This window comes from Bombina bombina, chromosome 2 (assembly GCF_027579735.1).
Source record: "Bombina bombina isolate aBomBom1 chromosome 2, aBomBom1.pri, whole genome shotgun sequence".
In the NCBI taxonomy this organism is placed as follows: Eukaryota; Metazoa; Chordata; class Amphibia; order Anura; family Bombinatoridae; genus Bombina; species Bombina bombina.
Genome location: NC_069500.1, coordinates 1106043873 through 1106064423, shown reverse-complemented (window position 1 = coordinate 1106064423; position 20551 = coordinate 1106043873). Strand labels below are relative to the sequence as shown.

The window sequence follows — 20551 nt, the reverse complement described above, 5'->3', positions numbered from 1 at the left end:
ACACAATTCCTCATATACATATATATTGCATGGCATGCCTCACTGATATATTGAGAGATCTGGCATACCCACAAGTGATAATTATATAATGTTTAGAAAGAATTATCCATTTTTAACGTCACACACCCATATTTTATTTTTAAACAAAGTTTATCTTTTTTTTTTTTTTTATTTCCTCATAGTACACGATACAAAACTTGCAACAATAGTGTGCTAATAGGTATATTATGTCCTGTCAATAATATACCGATTTAAAAAAGTTAAAGGAGCAATCTACTTGAATTTTTTTTTTTATTCTTAAAAAAAAAAAGACAGATAACGCCTTTACTACCAATTATCCAGCTTTACATAACCAACATTGCTATAGTAATATACTTTATAAGTTCTAAGTTTGCCTGTTTCTAAGCCCCAGCAGGCCGCCTATTATCTCTTTGCTTTTTAAATCTTGCACAACAGCTAGACTATGCAAGTTCATGTGTGCCATATTGATAACATTGTGTTCACTCACGTGGAATATGATAATGCAAGAAACAACACTGATTGGCTAAACTGCAAGATTGTAAAAAGGGATAAGCGGCAGTTTTACAGATAATCATAGAGGTAAAAAGTATATTAAATTACAGTGTTGGTTATGTAAAACTTGGGAATGGGTAATGAAGGGATTATCATACATTCAGGCTAAAAAGGAAAGGGAATTTTTTATATACCAGAAAATAGCAGAAGGTAATTAAAAAACTTAATGGGACACTAAACCCAATTTTTTTAATTCATGATTCATACAGGGAGTGCAGAATTATTAGGCAAATGAGTATTTTGACCACATCATCCTCTTTATGCATGTTGTCTTACTCCAAGTTGTATAGGCTCGAAAGCCTACTAACAATTAAGCATATTAGGTGATGTGCATCTCTGTAATGAGAAGGGGTGTGGTCTAATGACATCAACACCCTATATCAGGTGTGCATAATTATTAGGCAACTTCCTTTCCTTTGGCAAAATGGGTCAAAAGAAGGACTTGACAGGCTCAGAAAAGTCAAAAATAGTGAGATATCTTGCAGAGGGATGCAGCACTCTTAAAATTGCAAAGCTTCTGAAGCGTGATCATCGAACAATCAAGCGTTTCATTCAAAATAGTCAACAGGGTCGCAAGAAGCGCGTGGAAAAACCAAGGCGCAAAATAACTGCCCATGAACTGAGAAAAGTCAAGCGTGCAGCTGCCAAGATGCCACCAGTTTGGCCATATTTCAGCGCTGCAACATCACTGGAGTGCCCAAAAGCACAAGGTGTGCAATACTCAGAGACATGGCCATGGTAAGAAAGGCTGAAAGACGACCACCACTGAACAAGACACAAGCTGAAACGTCAAGACTGGGCCAAGAAATATCTCAAGACTGATTTTTCTAAGGTTTTATGGACTCATGAAATGAGAGTGAGTCTTGATGGGCCAGATGGATGGGCCCGTGGCTGGATTGGTAAAGGGCAGAGAGCTCCAGTCTGACTCAGACGCCAGCAAGGTGGAGGTGGAGTACTGGTTTGGGCTGGTATCATCAAAGATGAGCTTGTGGGGCCTTTTCGGGTTGAGGATGGAGTCAAGCTCAACTCCCAGTCCTACTGCCAGTTTCTGGAAGACACCTTCTTCAAGCAGTGGTACAGGAAGAAGTCTGCATCCTTCAAGAAAAACATGATTTTCATGCAGGACAATGCTCCATCACACGCGTCCAAGTACTCCACAGCGTGGCTGGCAAGAAAGGGTATAAAAGAAGAAAATCTAATGACATGGTCTCCTTGTTCACCTGATCTGAACCCCATTGAGAACCTGTGGTCCATCATCAAATGTGAGATTTACAAGGAGGGAAAACAGTACACCTCTCTGAACAGTGTCTGGGAGGCTGTGGTTGCTGCTGCACGCAATGTTGATGGTGAACAGATCAAAACACTGACAGAATCCATGGATGGCAGGCTTTTGAGTGTCCTTGCAAAGAAAGGTGGCTATATTGGTCACTGATTTGTTTTTGAATGTCAGAAATGTATATTTGTGAATGTTGAGATGTTATATTGGTTTCACTGGTAAAAATAAATAATTGAAATGGGTATATATTTGTTTTTTGTTAAGTTGCCTAATAATTATGCACAGTAATAGTCACCTGCACACACAGATATCCCCCTAAAATAGCTATAACTAAAAACAAACTAAAAACTACTTCCAAAACTATTCAGCTTTGATATTAATGAGTTTTTTTGGGTTCATTGAGAACATGGTTGTTGTTCAATAATAAAATTAATCCTCAAAAATACAACTTGCCTAATAATTCTGCACTCCCTGTATAGAGCAAGCAATTTTAAGCAACTTTCTAATTTACTCCTATTATCAATTTTACTTTGTTCTGTTGCTATCTTTATTTGAAAAAGAAGGCATCAAAGTGAAGGAGACAGGCAATTTGTGGTTCAGACCCTGGACAGCATTTGTTTATTGGTGTTGTCCAATCAGCAGTCACAACCCTGGTTGTAAACCAAAAATGGGCCAGCTTCTAAAGTTACATTCATAATTTTCAAATAAAGATAGCAAGACAACGAAGAAAATTTGATAATAGGAGTAAATTAAAAAGTTGCTTAAAATAGCATGCTCTATCTGAATCATGAAAGAAAAAAATTTGAGTTCAGTGTCCCTTTAAGCCCTTTTTTAACAGGTTTGGAGAAAAAGTAGGTAATTATCTGGCCAACCAGATAAAAACAAATAAACAATAAAAAACAAAACATAGAGGCTTTAAAAGTAGTAATAATAGATACTATAATATATAGGAGATGATTGGTTTTGCTGCAAAAAAAAAATCTCAAAGCTTGTATACAGAAGAGGAAAAACAATTCTGGGAAAACATTCAACTACCTAAAACAGCATAAAAAATGTCCTATAACAGATGAGGAAATTACAGATGAGGCTATTAAGAAAACTACTCTAAATAAAGCTCCAGATCAGTTACCTATAGAATTGTATGAGAGGACTGTTGAAGGTAGTTTAACCCAAGGGGGAGACAGATAGAGAGGAGAGACCTGAGAGGAGATTATATTCTCCTTCTCCTATTTATTTTTTGGGGGAGGATTATATTTATATTTTGGAAAGCTAGGTATTTGATAATGTTATAACTCCTATTTTTATTTTGTTTAATGTTATCTTGTGTCTATATAATAAATGTATATTGATTATATAAATATTTAAATATATCTTTATTGTGGAAATGACTGTGCCTTTTTGCATTATTAAAAAAAACAGAATTTATGCTTACCTAATGAATTTCTCTCTCTTGTGATGTATCGAGTCCACGGATTCATCCATACTTGTGGGATATTCTCCTTCCTAACAGGAAGTGGCAAAGAGAGCACCCACAGCAGAGCTGTCTATATAGCTCCTCCCTTAGCTCCACCCCCCCAGTCATTCAACCGAAGGCTAGGAAGAAAAAGGAGAAACTATAGGGTGCAGAGGTGACTGAAGTTTTTAAAATAAAAATATACTACCTGTCTTAAACAGACAGGGCGGGCCGTGGACTCGATACATCACAAGAGAAAGAAATTTATCAGGTAAGCATAAATTCTGGTTTCTCTTGTAAGATGTATCGAGTCCACGGATTCATCCATACTTGTGGGATACCAATACCAAAGCTTTAGGACACAGATGAAGGGAGGGACAAGACAGGTACCTTAAACGGAAGGCACCACTGCTTGTAGAACCTTTCTCCCAAAAATAGCCTCCGAAGAAGCAAAAGTATTGAATTTGTAAAATTTGGAAAAAGTATGAAGCAAAGACCAAGTCGCCGCCTTACAAATCTGTTCAACAGAAGCCTAATTTTTAAAAGCCCACGTGGAAGCCACAGCTCTAGTAGAATGAGCAGTAATCCTTTCAGGAGGCTGCTGGCCAGCAGTCTCATAAGCCAAACGGATGATGCTTTTCAGCCAAAAAGAAAGAGAGGTAGCCGTAGCTTTTTGGCCTCTCCACTTACCAGAATAAGCAACAAACAATGAAGATGTTTGACGGAAATCTTTGGTTGCTTGTAAGTAGAACTTTAAAGCACGAACCACATCAAGATTGTGCAACAGACGTTCCTTCTTTGAAGAAGGATTAGGACACAGCGAAGGAACAACAATTTCCTGATTGATATTCCGATTAGAAACAACCTTAGGAAGGAATCCAGGTTTGGTACGCAAAACCACCTTATCTGCATAGAAAACAAGATAAGGTGAGTCACACTGTAAAGCAGATAACTCAGAAACTCTTTGAGCCAAAGAGATAGCTACTAAAAACAAAACTTTCCAAGATAGAAGCTTGATATCTATGGAATGCATAGGTTCAAACGGAAACCCTTGAAGAACTTTAAGAACTAAGTTTAAGCTCCATGGCGGAGCAACAGGTTTGAATACAGGCTTGATTCTGACTAAAGCCTGACTAAACGCTTGAACGTCTGGGACATCTGCCAGACGCTTGTGTAAAAGAATAGACAAAGCAGAAATCTGTCCTTTTAAGGAGCTAGCTGATAATCCCTTCTCCAATCCTTCTTGGAGAAAAGACATTCTAGGAATCCTAATCTTACTCCATGAGTAACCCTTGGAGTCACACCAATAAAGATATTTGCGCCAAATCTTATGATAGATTTTCCTGGTGACAGGCTTCCTAGCTTGAATCAGGGTATCAATGACTGACTCAGAGAAACCACGCTTTGATAAAATCAGGCGTTCAATCTCCAAGCAGTGAGACGCAGAGAAATTAGATTTGGATGCTTGAATGGACCTTGGATTAGAAGGTCCTGCCTCATTGGCAGAGTCCACGGTGGAACAGATGACATGTCCACTAGGTCTGCATACCAAGTCCTGCGTGGCCACGCAGGTGCTATCAGAATCACCGAAGATCTCTCCTGCTTGATTCTGGCAACCAGACGTGGGAGGAGAGGAAACGGTGGAAATACATAGGCCAGATTGAAGGACCAGGGCACTGCTAGAGCATCTATCAGTACCGCCTGGGGATCCCGGGACCTGGACCCGTAACGAGGAAGTTTGGCGTTCTGCCGGGATGCCATCAGATCCAATTCTGGTGTGCCCCATAGCTGAGTCAGCTGGGCAAATATTTCCGGATGGAGCTCCCACTCACCCGGATGAAAAGTATGACGACTTAGGAAATCTGCCTCCCAGTTCTCTACCCCTGGGATACGGATTGCTGAAAGATGGCAAGAGTGAGTCTCCGCCCATCGGATTATTTTGGTTACTTCCATCATCGCTAGAGGACTCCGTGTTCCTCCTTGGTGATTGATGTAAGCTACAGTCATGATGTTGTCCGACTGAAATCTGATGAATTTGGCCGCACCTAGCTGAGGCCATGCATGAAGCGCATTGAATGTTTATTGGGAGGAGAGACCATAAGCCCTGTGCTTTCAGGGAGTTCCAGACTGCACCCCAGCCTGGCATCTGTCATTACAATAATCCACTCTGGCCTGCGGAAACACATTCCCTGAGCCAGGTGGTCCTGAGACAACCACCAGAGAAGAGAATCTCTGGTCTCCTGATCCAGATGAATTTGCGGAGATAAATCTGCATAATCCCCATTCCACTGTTTGAGCATGCACAGTTGCAGTGGTCTGAGGTGTAGACGGGCAAAAGGAACTATGTCCATTGCCGCTACCATGAGTCCGATTACCTCCATACACTGAGCCACTGATGGCCGAGGAATGGAATGAAGAGCTCGGCAAGTGGTTAAGAGTTTTGATTTTCTGACCTCCGTCAGAAATATTTTCATTTCTACCGAGTCTATCAGAGTCCCTAGGAAGGAAACTCTTGTGAGAGGGAAGAGAAAACTCTTTTTTATGTTCACCTTCCACCCGTGAGATCTCAGAAAAGCCAACACGATGTCCGTGTGAGACTTGGTTAACTGGAAAGTCGACGCCTGAATTAAGATGTCGTCTAGATAAGGCGCCACTGCTATGTCCCGCGGTCTTAAAACCGCCAAAAGGGACCCTAGCACCTTTGTGAAAATTCTGGGAGCCGTGGCCAACCAGAAGGGAAGGGCCACAAACTGGTAATGCCTGTCCAGAAAGGCGAATCTGAGGAATTGATGATGATCTCTGTGAATAGGGATGTGTAGATATGCATCCTTTAAGTCCACGGTAGTCATATATTGACCCTCCTGGATCAGAGGTAGAATAGTCTCCATCTTGAATGATGGTACTATGAGGAACTTGTTTAGAATTTTGAGATCCAAGATTGGTCTAAAAGTTCCCTCTTTTTTGGGAACCACAAACAGGTTTGAGTAAAAACCTAGCCCTTGTTCCGCTTTTGGAACTGGGCGGATCACTCCCATGGTATATAGGTCTTCTATACAGCGTAAGAACGCCTTTCTCTTTGTCTGGTTTGCAGACAATTGAGAAACGTGAAATCTCCCCCTTGGGGGGAGTCTTTGATGTCCATAAGATATCCCTGGGACACAATTTCTAAAGCCCAGGAATCGTGAACATCTCTTGCCCAAGCCTGAGCGAAGAGAGAAGAGAGAAAGTCTGCCCCCTACTAGATCCGGTCCTGGATCGGGGGCTACCCCTTAATGTTGTCTTGGAGGCAGCAGCAGGCTTCTTGGCCTTTTTACCAAGCCTGGTTAGGTCTCCAGACTGACTTGGATTGGGCAAAATTCCCCTCTTGCTTTGCAGCAGGGGAAGCTGAAGCGGGACCACCCTTGAAGTTCCGAAAGGAACGAAAATTATTTTGTTTGGTCCTCATTTTATTTGTTTTATCCTGAGGGAGGGCGTGGCCTTTCCCTACAGTGATGTCTGAAATAATCTCTTTCAGTTCAGGCCCAAATAGGGTCTTTCCTTTGAAAGGGATGTTCAAAAGTTTAGATTTTGATGACACATCAGCAGACCAGGACTTAAGCCATAACGCCCTGCGTGCTAAAATGACAAAACCTGAATTCTTTGCCGCTAATTTAGCCAATTGGAAAGCGGCATCTGTAATGGAAGAATTAGCCAATTTAAGGGCCTTAATTCTATCCATAATATCCTCTAATGGAGTCTCCAGCTGAAGAGCCTCTTCTAGAGCCTCGAACCAGAAAGCAGCTGCAGTAGTTACAGGAACAATGCACGCAATAAGTTGGAGAAGAAAACCTTGATGAACAAAAATTTTCTTTAGGAGACCCTCTAATTTTTTATCCATAGGATCTTTGAAAGCACAACTGTCTTTGATAGGTATAGTTGTACACTTAGCAAGAGTAGAAACAGCTCCCTCCACCTTAGGAACCGTCTGCCACGAGTCCGGCATGGTGTCAGATATGGGAAACATTTTCTTAAAAACAGAAGGGGGAGCGAACGGTATACCTGGTCTATCCCACTCCTTAGTAACAATATTCACAATACTCTTAGGGACTGGAAAAACATCAGTGTAAACAGGAACCTCTAAGTATTTATCCATTTTACACAATTTCTCTGGGACCACAATAGGGTCACAATCATCCAGAGTCGCTAATACCTCCCTGAGCAATAAGCAGAGGTGTTCAAGCTTAAATTTAAAGGCCGTCATATCAGAATCTGTCTGAGGGAGCGTCTTTCCTGAATCAGAAATCTCTCCCTCAGATACCAAATCCCTTACCCTTACTTCAGAACATTGTGAGGGTATATCGGATACGGCTACTAAAGCGTCAGAAGGCTCAGCAGTTGTTCTTAACCCAGAGCTGTCACGCTTTCCTTGTAAACCAGGCAGTTTAGATAAAACCGCTGTGAGGGTTGTATTCATAACTGTGGCCATGTCTTGTAAAGTAAATGAAGTCGACGCACTAGAGGTACTTGGCGTCACTTGTGCGGGCGTTACTGGTTGTGACACTTGGGGAGAGCTAGATGGCCAACCCTCAATTCCTTCTGTCTGAGAATCATCTATTGCTATATTTTTAAGTGCTATAATATGTTCTTTATAATTTATAGACATATCAGTGCAAGTGGGACACATTCTAAGAGGGGGTTCCACAATGGCTTCTAAACACATTGAATAAAACACAATGAAATAACAGCACTCCATGAGATAGAACAGAAGCTGGAAAAAACCTTTGCTTGAGAAAATAAAAACTAACATTTTTGTCACCACACTCACTTTACCCTTCGTAGCAGTTAAGCAGGCAAAGAGAATGACTGGGGGTGGAGCTAAGGGAGGAGCTATATAGACAGCTCTGCTGTGGGTGCTCTCTTTGCCACTTCCTGTTAGGAAGGAGAATATCCCACAAGTATGGATGAATCCGTGGACTCGATACATCTTACAAGAGAAAAAAGTGCTCGAAATTGGGCTCTAAACCTTGAGTATGCCTCAGACCGTGCGGTTTCACCTGAACATGGAGTACCTATCATTGCCTGACAAATTATTAAGTATTTATCTTTTCATGGCAGAAAAACTATCAATAGCCAGATTGTGGAAACAACCTACTAAACCCACATGGAAAAATATGTCCAAAATAATTTTTTTCCCTCAACAATAAAATTAGACCTCCACTGCCAGATTTGGGACTCTTGGAGAAAGCTATAGTTAACTGTATAACCTGACACATTAGAGACGTACTGACCGTTTCTTCCATGCATGTCCATTTTTATAATAACTCCTCAGGGTGCACAGTCTTTTAGCACACTATGCCCTTTTCACAAAGAAAAAATATCCTGAAGCATATCAGTCTGACTCTGCCCAATGACAGTCCAGCGCCGAAATACCAGGCAATTCTTCTCTGAACAAGGGAAGCAACAACCCCAGACGATCGTTTCGGCCTTCTATGGGCCTCGTCAGTGAGGTGCAGTTGTATCTCTCTAAGGGCAAGTGTGCATGGAGTCCACGTCTGGTTTCCCCATTACTCTTAGGGTGACCTAAGAGCATTTAAATAAAACACAACGAAAGAACAGCACTCCATGAGATAGAACAGAAGCTGGAAAAAACCTTCCATGCATGTCCATTTTTATAATAACTCCTCAGGGTGCACAGTCTTTTAGCACACTATGCCCTTTTCACAAAGAAAAAATATCCTGAAGCATATCAGTCTGACCCTGCCCAATGACAGTCCAGCGCCGAAATACCAGGCAATTCTTCTCTGAACAAGGGAAGCAACAACCCCAGACGATCGTTTCGGCCTTCTATGGGCCTCGTCAGTGAGGTGCAGTTGTATCTCTCTAAGGGCAAGTGTGCATGGAGTCCACGTGCTGTTCTTTCATTGTGTTTTAAACACATTGAACAAGGATTTTCCTTGGTGTCAGACATGTTAAACAGGCTAGTAATGAAACAAGCAAGCTTGGAAAACACTTTATTCAAAGTAAATAATACTTAGAAAAAAACGGTACTGTGCCTTTAAGAGAAAAAAAGATGCACAAACTCTGCAAAACAGTGTAAAAAAGCAGTAAACTTTACGAAATTTTTACAGTAGAATCAAAGCCTTAGTAAGTTTGTACAGCCAGCCAAATAAACGATTAACCCCTTAATGTAAAAACCGGATTGACAAAACGTCAAAAAACCGGTATGAAAACGTTCAGCACCTTGCCACAGCTCTGCTGTGGCGCCTACCTGCCCTTTAGGATAGATTTGAGGGGAAAAACCTTCGTTTAGGCCCTCAAACACAGCAGGACCCTCTGGAGAAGCAGCTGGATGTCTTCAGAGTAAAAGAAACTGCGCAACTGAGGCACGAAAATAGGCCCCTCCCACCTCACTCGATGTTCGTGGGGTCTAAAAGAAACACATCAAAGTGTTTCTAGACTAGCGATGTGGGTTAATAACCCTTAAATCAGCCACAATGACCCCTTAAAGTCCCTCAAAAAAACGTTAAATTTTTCAATAAACAAAAACGTTTTTTCCCATAAGTGCCACCAGTAACAAATGAGCCCTGTATGCAAGCTGGGATTCTCTATTAAGTGTCTGAATACAGCTTACCCTTCCCTCATGGGGATATTGTCAGCCTTTTCTAGAATTATCACAGTCTGTCTATAAAAAAATTGACTGAACATACCTCAATGTAGCTTAGCATGCAAACCGTCCCCCCAACTGAAGTTTTCCTGTACTCCTCAGCTTCTGGGGGAACAGCAGTGGATCTTAGTTACAAAGTGCTAAGATCATTATCCTCCTTGCAGAAATCTTCATCCCTTTTCTGCCAGAGAGTGAATAGTACACACCGGTACCATTTAAAATAACAAACTTTTGCTTGAGAAAATAAAAACTAACATTTTTGTCACCACACTCACTTTACCCTTCGTAGCAGTTAAGCAGGCAAAGAGAATGACTGGGGGTGGAGCTAAGGGAGGAGCTATATAGACAGCTCTGCTGTGGGTGCTCTCTTTGCCACTTCCTGTTAGGAAGGAGAATATCTCACAAGTATGGATGAATCCGTGGACTCGATACATCTTACAAGAGAAAAAAGTGCTCGAAATTGGGCTCTAAACCTTGAGTATGCCTCAGACCGTGCGGTTTCACCTGAACATGGAGTACCTATCATTGCCTGACAAATTATTAAGTATTTATCTTTTCATGGCAGAAAAACTATCAATAGCCAGATTGTGGAAACAACCTACTAAACCCACATGGAAAAATATGTCCAAAATAATTTTTTTCCCTCAACAATAAAATTAGACCTCCACTGCCAGATTTGGGACTCTTGGAGAAAGCTATAGTTAACTGTATAACCTGACACATTAGAGACGTACTGACCGTTTCTCCCAGTTCCAATATCTCTCCTTTCCCTCTTTTTTTTTTTTCTCTTCCCACAAGATTAGCAAAATTGAGACCCTTCAATATTTCTCTACTACCACAATAGTATATCTAACACTACTTAGCACATCTTTTAATAGCTAAAACTCTGTAATGTTACCACTGTGAACCTTGCACATTTCTTTATAATTTCTGATTATTATAATCTACGTTGCCTTTTAAGGTCATGGAAATGTGTTTGTCATTTGAATATCCAATACTTTTCTAATTGATTTTTTAAGCAGTTTGCATTTGGTTAAATGTTTTCCTTAATAAAATATGTTATAATTCATGTTTGCAAAATAAGCAATGTGAAAACGAAAGGCGCCACATTATTATATAAATAAAGGAACTGCCTTTATGGATTACAAATTTTATATCGGCTGTAAGGTACTGTGTATTAATTACATTAAAGGGACAATCTACTTGAAAATTGTTATTGTTTAAAAGATAGATGATCCCTTTTTTTCTAAATTTACAATAATTTCCAGACCACGTGCATTATAGTCTATGTAGGTTCTATGTCTTACTGAAGTGCTGACAAAGCTGGCTGGTTCCCAAGCACTGGGTACTGGAGATGGAGCCGGAGGTGCTGCAGATGTGCTCATATTCCAAGTAGAATGGCACTGGTGATCGATAAAAGCAGGGTTTTGAACGTCAGAACATGGAAAACTGTTGTGGTAATTCATGTTTTCTGGGAGAAAAAGGGGAGGGGAAAAAGTTAGTTTAGAATGGTCATTTCACTCCGGCATCTTTCTTAAGTAAAATGTTGTTATATTTTGTGGCAAAAATATGAAAGATGTTATGCAAGGTATAGTAAGCTGTTTTTAATTAGGGTTTCGTGCAATTTTAAGGGCAGATTAAAAAAACAATAAAATAAAATATCAGAAGATTTATCAATCTGTTCACTATAAATTAAGAAAAACTTATGTTTCAAATGTTAAATGTGACCATATGAGTAGTTTAGTTTATTTGTTAACTAATAACCTGGGATGTAACTCATAAGGATGGCAAATAATATACTAGATCCTTCCCTGTTAATCACCAAGACACTTCACAAAAGCAAAAAGAAAATTTATGCTTACCTTATAAATTTGTTTCTTTTTAGACACGATGAGTACACGGATTTCATCCTTACTGGGATTACGCCTCCTGGTCAGCAGGAGGAGGCAAAGAGCACCACAGCAGAGCTGTATATATAGCTCCTCCCTTCCCTCCCACTCCAGTCATTCGACTGAAGTTAGGAAGAGAAAGGAAAAGCCAAGGTGCAGATGTGTCTAAAGTTTAACAAAAAAAATAATAACCTGTCTCATAGAACAGGGCTGGCCGTGGACTCATCGTGTCTAAAAAGAAACAAATTTATCAGGTAAGCATAAATTTTCATTTCTTTTTAAAGACATGATGAGTCCACGGATTTCATCCTTACTTGTGGGATACAATACCAAAGCTAGAGTACACGGATGAAAAGGGAGGGACAAGACAGGGAACCTAAACAGAAGGCACCACTGCTTGAAGAACCTTACTCTCAAAAACAGTCTCAGCCAAAGCAAAACTATCAAATTTGTAAAATTTAGAAAAAGTGTGAAGAGAAAACCAAGTTGCAGCCTTGCAAATCTGCTCAACTGAAGCATTAATTTTGAATGTCCATGAAGAAGCAACAGCCCTGGTGGAATGAGCCGTAACTCTTTCAGGAGGCTGCTGCCCAGCAATCTCATATGCAAAACGGATTATACTCTTCAACCAAAAGGAAAGAAAGAGTTAGCCATAGCTTTCTGACCCATATGTTCTCTCGAAAAAATGTCAAACAGAAAAGACGATTGACGAAAGTCCGTAGTCGCTTGTAAATAAAAAAAATTTAAAACATGGACTATGTCCACAATGTGCAGAAGACGTTCCTTCTGAGAGAAAGATTAGGACACAAGGAAGGAACAACAATTTCCTAATTAATGTTCTCGTTTGAAACAACCTTAGGAAGAAAACCAAGTTTAGTACATAACACAACCTTATCCGAATGAAAAATAAGGCAAGGCAAATTATATTGTAATGCCAAAAGCTCAAACACTCTTCGAGCAGAAGAAATGGCAACAAGAAATAAAACTTTCCAAGATAACAACTTAATATCTATGGAATGCATAGGTTCAACGGAACCCCTTGAAGAACTCTAAGATCTAAATTCAAACTCCATGGAGGAGCAATTGGTTGAAACACAGGCCTGACTTGAATCAGAGCCTGACAAAAGGATTGGACATCTGGGACATCAGCCAGATGCTGGTGTAACAAAATAAATAAAGCAGAGATCTGACCCTTTAGGGAACTCGCAGAAAAAACCTTCTCCCAGCCTTCTTGAAGAAAATACAAGATCCTGGGAATCTTAAACTCTACTCCATGAGAAACCCTTGGATTCACACCAATAAAGATATTTATGCCCTATCTTATGATAAATCTTCCTAGTTACAGGCTTACATGTTTGAATTAAGGTATCTATGACTGAATCAAAGAAACCTCGCTTGTATAGGATCAAACGTCCAATCGCCAAGCAATCAGCCTCAGAGAAACTAGACTTGGATGGAAGAAGGGACCCTGAATAAAAGGTCCTTCCTCAACGGAAGTGTCCAAGATTGCAGAGATGACATGTTCACCAGATCGGCATACCAAATCCTGCGAGGCCACGCAGAAGCGAGGAAAGAAGCACAAATGGGGGAAATAGATATTCTAGACTGAAGGACCAAAGAACTGCCAAGGCAGTTATCAGCTCGGACTGGGGGCCCTGGACCCGTATCCCAAAAGCCAGGCATTCTGACAAGATGCCATGAGATCCAACTCCGGCCGACCCCATTTGAAAATCAGGTTGGAGAATACTCCCGGATGGAGTTCCCACTCTCCCGGATGAAAAGTCTGACTACTCAGAAAATCCGTTTCCCAAGTGTCCACCCCTGGGATATGGATCGCCGACAGATAGCAAGAATGAAACTGAGCTGAAGCCAACTGAGGCCAGAACAGAAGAGCCTTGAAGCTTGCTCTCATTTGCAGGAAGTCTATAAAAAGAACAGACTCCGCTTGAGTCCATGCTCTGCAAAATCATGTTCCCTGGGATAGGTGACCCAGAGACAACCACCATAGAAAAGAGTCTCTTGTCTCCTGATCCAGGGTTATTTGAGGAGACAAGTTTGCATAATCTCCGTTCCATTGCCTGAGTATGCTTAACTGCATAGGCCTGAGGTGGAACGAGCAAACAGAATTTTAAGTGACACAAGGCACTGTTCATTTTATCAACCTCAGAAGGATGAAAGGTTGAGTGGACCTCACCGGGGATTGAACCTGCAAACCTCCGGTTGTTACAGAGCTCAGCCACAGTGCCTTAGCAAGCTGAGCTATCTGTCCGGCTAATGTCCATTGCCGTCACCATCAGCCCGAATACCTCTGTGTACTGAGCCACTGAAGGCCGAGAAGTGGACTGAAGGACTAGACCAGTATTGATAGACCTTGATTTCCTGACCTCAGTCAGAAAAATCTTCATTGATATGGAATTTGTCATGATTCCCAAGAAAGCTACTCTTGTGCTTGGAACTAAGGAACACTTTTCCAAAGTCACCTTCCACCCGTGAGCTCACGGGAAGTATAACACCATGTTCGTGTAATACTTGCTTGCTGTAAGGATGACGCCTGGACTAGGATATTAGCCAGATAGGGCGCCATTGCAATGCCCCGTAACTGAAGCACCGCCAACAGCAATCCCAGAGCCTCTGTAAGAACTTGGAACTGTGGCAAGACCGAAAGGAAGAACCACGAACGGGAAGTGTTTGTCCAGGAAGGCAAACCCTAGAACTTGAGACGATTCTCGTGAACGGCACATGAAGGCACTGGACCCTTACTCTACCGTTGACATAAATTGACCCTCTAAGATCAAGGGAGAAATGGAACAAATTAATAGTTTCCATCTTGAAGGACAGTGCCCTTCTTAAAAAATGGTCTGAAGATTCCCCTTTTTCGGGAACCACAACCGGACCGGTAACCCCAGATCCTGTACCAGTATTAGAACTGGAACAACCACTCCCAGGTCTGAGAGGTCTCCTACGCAGTGTAAGGACGTCTCTCCCTTTGTCTGATCCTCAGACAATCTTGAAAGCAGAAACGGCCTCTGAGAGGAAAACATTTGAGCTTGAAACCAAACTTGAGCGAAAACAGAAAGTCAGCCCCCCACAAGATCCAATCCCGGACCGGGGCATGTTCTCCATGCTGTCTTTGATTCAACAGCAGGCTATGTGTTTTAGTTTTAGAACATATATCCGTAAAACAAGGCTCTAACCATAAGGTCCCAAGAGCTGGAACAAAGCCACCTATGCTCCCAGTTTTATAACTGGAAGGGAAGAAATTGAAATAAAGGAATTAACCAATATGAAAACCTTTATCCAGTCCTGGATTTTATCCAGGGAAGCTACTGACTAATCGCATCAGACAACACATCAAGCTGAGGTTCAGTAGGTCCGGAACTGTTTGCTTACTAATTGTATTTGCAAAGCACACAATAAACACAATGTGGTTTTTAAACTTTTTTTATCTGTTACCTTTATTATATATATTTCAGTTGATGGGTTAGTTTATCCTTTGTGATAGGATACTACAAAAGCGCACTAAAGATAATGTTATTTTAATATTTAAGAAACAGTACTGTTTTTATGTGTAATTTTTTTATTATATATACTCTTTCTAAAGCTATTGCTGTTAAGAGTCTGGTGACACCGGTCAATCCATGCCACTATTTTCTACTATAGTGTCCAGTTAACAGTATAACCATCAAAGACCTTTTAACACGTCTGACCTATGATGTTTTTAGGTCTAGTACTGAGCACTACATAGCTGTGTTAAACGCTCTACCCTCCGGTATCATAATGGAGGTAGAGAGCGCAGCTAACAAATGCTCGTATAGCTCTACCCCTTGTGAGCGTGACAGTACTCCATCTCCCAGCACTCTGACTGCACTGCGTCCTGAGATGGAGGAGAGGGCTCAAAAAACGTCGGGAAGATCACTCCGCCCATCATGGGCGTCACCGTACTCAATCTCCCGGTCGCCATTAAGATCTTATAGATCTGACACCGGGGGATATAACAACTAAGTGCAATGATAAAAATTTTGCATGAGAATGCTACCACATTCTTTGCTGAGAATGCTACTTTGAAGTTTGTGAGATTACTTCTTCGAGACTCCCTAGCTTTTACCCCCACAGCGCATAGTATATTAACCCAACACACGAATGCTACCACATGTCAGGCAGCTCTTCCAAAACTTATTGTCACTTTCACCAGAAAATAAAAGTTAGCCGTCTCCCGGTCGGCATATTTTATGTTAAAACCGCCGGGAGTAAAATAACACTGATTCCATCCAGCCCCAGTGTCTGTATAACATAGTCCTCTCTCAAGAAGAGATCCCATCACAATAAAGAGCCCAATCTTTATCTTAGCCCTTGACATGTGATTGTATGTAAAGTTAGCCGTCTCCCGGTCGGCATATTTTACGTTAAAACCGCCGGGAGTAAAACAACACTGATTCCATCCAGTCCACAGTGTCTGTATAATATAGCTCTCCCTCAAGAAGAGATCACAGTCCCATCACAATAAAGAGACCAATCTTTATCTTAGCCCTTGACATGTGATTGTATGTAGTCGTGTAGTGCTCACTTTCTTCTGAGAGAATGATGTCCCCAGAATAATAAAGTTAGCACTTGCCTTGAATGCTGTGCGACAGCATGGCAGTCCAGCAGGTGTAAGAGGTCCTCTCCCTCCCATAGCTCTGTGGAATAAGATAAGCCTGAGTTAAATGTGCTTAGGCTATCTGGATTAGGGCAGCAAATATGTATAGGAGGCGCAGTGAGAATTATGTCCCACCAGTTCCTATTGCTTTAAAGCCACCAAATGCTCTACTGTAGAGACTGATCTGAACTAGCTACACCCTAGAACAAAGTAGCACTCTCTGGCAAACTTTACCTCTTCCTATCACTAACATAGGCAAAGAGAATGACTGGAGTGGGAGGGAAGGGAGGAGATATATATACAGCTGCTGTGGTGCTCTTTGCTTCCGTCTGCTGACCAGAAGGCGTAATCCCACAAGAAAGGATGAAATCCGTGGACTCATCGTGTCTTTAAAAAGAGATAGCAAAACCCTACAAATTTATATCTATGTAACACTGATCCCACAAGAGATTACATTTTGGGCCTGATGATCTAAAGTTCTCCACTCTGGCAAGACGATCTAAGAATTCTCGTCAGTACTGTGAGATCCCTCAAATAATTTTATAACCGCAAATTTTACCTTATGAGCTGTTTATCTAGCTATGCAGGGTTCTGTATGTGAAAAAAAGATGCATACAGATTTACTTATGTACACAGCAGTGATATAGAATAATCTGTAGAAAAGTCTTAAAATGTGAAACCAAAATTACACAAAATTCTGATTTCACACAGAGGTTGCTTGAAGGAATATGAAACCCAAAAATGTTCTTTTGTGATTCAGACAGAACATGCCATTTAAAAAAAAGTTTCCAATATACTTCTATTATCAACTTTGCTTTGTTCCCATGATATTCTGTGTTTAAGAGATACCTAGATAGGCATCTGGAGCACAACATTGGTGAGTATAGTGCTTTTGCAAATGGATAGCATTCTTGCAGATCTACTGACATATAGTGCTCCAGAAACGGGTTGGCTCCTAAGCATACATCTCTGCTTTTCAACAAAAGATACAGAGAACGAAGAAAAATGTATAATAGTTGTTTGAAATTGCATGCTCTATCTGAATCATGAAAAAAATAAATTCGGTTTCATATTCCTTTAATTTATTTTGGCAATTTATTCATGTTCCTGCGCCTAACTCACTCAGTATAGAAAAATATTAAAAAAACATAAAATAGTTAAAGGGACAGTCTAGTCAAAATTAAACTTTCATTATTCAAATAGTACTGGTAATTTTAATCACCTGTCTAATTTAATTTTATCATTAAATTTGCTTGGTTCACTTGGTATTCTTATTTTAAACTAAACCTAGGTAGGTTCATATGCTAATTTCTAAGTCCTTGAAGGCAGCCTCTTATCACATGCTTTTTAAATTGCTTTTCAAAACAAGAAACTTGTTAGTTCATGTGGGCCATATAGATAACACTATACTAAATGCAAGTCAATAGATAATAAACAGTCACAGTCATGTGATCATGGGGCTGGCAGAAGATGCTTAGATACAAGGTAATCAAAGAGGCAAAAACAAATTATGCTTACCAGATAATTTAATTTATAATATACTTTTCCTTCTTAATATAAGGAGAGTCCACGGCTTCATTCCTTACAGTTGGAAAATACTGAACCTGGCCACCAGGAGGAGGCAAAGACACCCCAACTAAAAGACTTAAATACCTCTCCCCCATCCCACAGTCAATCTGCCGAGGGAACAAGGAACTTTAGGAAAAATATCAGGGTATAAAAGGTGCCAGAAGAGAAATATAAATTTAGGCGGCCACCCATTGGAGAAACACAGGCACGGGCTGTCATGATCCGTCCTAGAATTGAACCTGGGACCTGTTTCTATTTCTGGTGCTGTTCTTTCCCAGCCTGTTGTCTTACCTCTTTGCCACCAGATGTCTTGATCACAGGCTAAGAATATTGGGTTTTTCTGTTTGCTGCAACTTTGGCTCTCTGGCTCCACCTGCTTACCAGCTGAAACAAATCATATAATCAGCAGCCTGCTATATTTGGGAGGTTTGTTTGCAGTTCTGGGCCTTGACATTGAGTGTTATACTCTGACAGACCCTCTGGTCCTGTTTCCTGAGTGAAATACAGATTTGTTGGATTTCCTGGTGCCTGATTTCTGCTTCATTTTGTGACTACTCTTCTGGATATTCCCTTGGCACTGTGTTTCGTTTTTGGACTGATTACCTGACAATTGATCTTGGCTAATCTCCTGATATTTCCTAAGGACTAACTCAGGTACTTTTGCTTGCTTGTTACCTGATACTACAGAGTTCCAGTCTACAGCATATGCAAGTATCCTGTCTGTTACTACAAGGATCTGCATTCCTGCCTGTTACTACAGAGTTCCAGTCTACAGCATATGCAAGTATCCTGCCTGTTATTACCAAGATCTGCATTCCTGCCTGTTATTACAGAGTTCCAGTCTACAGCATATGCAAGTATCCTGCCTGTTATTACAAAGATCTGCATTTCTGCCTGTTACTACAGAGTTCCAGTCTACAGCATATGCAAGTATCCTGCCTGTTATTACAAAGATCTGCATTTCTGCCTGTTACTACAGAGTTCCAGTCTACAGCATATGCAAGTATCCTGCCTGTTATTACAAAGATCTGCATTCCGGCCTGTTATTACAGAGTTCCAGTCTACAGCATATGCAATTATCCTGTCTGTTATTACAAGGATCTGCATTCCTGCCTGTTACTACAGAGTTCCAGTCTACAGCATATACAAGTATCCTGCCTGTTATTTCAAATATCTGCATTCCTGCCTGTTACTACAGAGTTCCAGTCTACACCATATGGTTCCAGTCTACAGCCTATAGTTCCAGTTTACAGCATATGCAAGTATCCTGCCTGTTATTACAAAGATCTGCATTCCTGCCTGATACTACAGAGTTCCAGTCTACAGCCTATAGACTTTGCCTTATCTAATTTGCATATCTCTGCATTGCTAATTATCCTATCAATAAAACCATCACCTTTATTTCCTAAAACCTTGTACCTGTTTAATTATGCCAAAAAGGAAAGACTCACGCAGACGAAACACAACTTTAACCCCAGAAACTGACACCTCTGCACAACAGCTCCCAAATGCTGACCCTGCTCCCTTGCAGAGTATGACACAGGCCTTGGACTCTCCTTATAGAGAAGAAAATGAAATTAACTAGTAAGTATAATTTATGTTTTCCTTCTTAATATAAGGAGAGTCCACGGTTTCATTCCTTACTGTTGGGAAACTTATACTCAAGCTCTAGAAGACACTGAATGATAACGGGAGGGACAAAAAGAGAGGCGGACCCTAATCTGAGGGCACTGCAGCCTGCAAAACCTCTCCCTCGAAGGCTGCTTCAGCTGAAGCAAAAACACCAAACTTGTAAGATTTAGAAAAAGTGTGCAAGGAGGACCAGATAGCCACCTAACAAATCTGATCCATAGAGGCCTCGTTCTTAAAGGCCCAAGAGGAAGCCACTGCTCTAGTAGAATGAGCCGTAATTCTCTGAGGAGGTCTATGTCCTGCTGTCTTATAAGCTAAGCGGATAACACTACTCAACCAAAAAGATAAAGGAAGTCGAAGAGACCTACTGACCCTTACTCTTCCCAGAATATGCCACAAACAAGGAAGAGGTTTGTCTAAAAACCTTGGAAGCCTGAAGATAAAACTTCAAGGCACTAACGACGTCCAAATTATGAAGTAAACGTTTTTTCGAAGGAGGATTAGGACACAAATAAGGGACCACAATCTCTTGACTGATGTGGCGGTCTGACACGACTTTAGGGAGAAACCCTAACTTGGTAGGTAGGACAGCCTTATCCGAATGGAAAACCAGATAAGGAGGCTCACATTGCAAGGCGGCAATTTCAGATACTCTGCACGCAGAAGCAATAGCCAGTAGAAAAAGAACCTTCCAGGACAACTTAATGTCTATTTCATGCAAATGCTCAAACGAGCGTGTTGCAAAACTTTAAGAACCAGATTCAGACTCCAAGGGGAAGCCGAAGATCTGAACAAAGGACTGATCCTAATCAGAGCCTTAACAAAAGACTGAACATCTGGAAGCTCAGAGAGCCTCTTGTGCAGTGAAACAGACAAGGCT

At 41.0% G+C, this 20551-nt stretch overlaps 1 protein-coding gene across 1 annotated transcript in view; it reads right to left on the bottom strand.

Moving 5' to 3' along the window:
- TMEM131L (transmembrane 131 like) overlaps window positions 1-20551 on the bottom strand; it is a gene marked incomplete in the record, with an annotated part of 682792 nt that overhangs the window by 6665 nt on the left and 655576 nt on the right. The window contains 1 exon segment of the mRNA XM_053703753.1: window positions 11253-11416. Coding sequence (XP_053559728.1) covers window positions 11253-11416 — 164 coding nt within the window.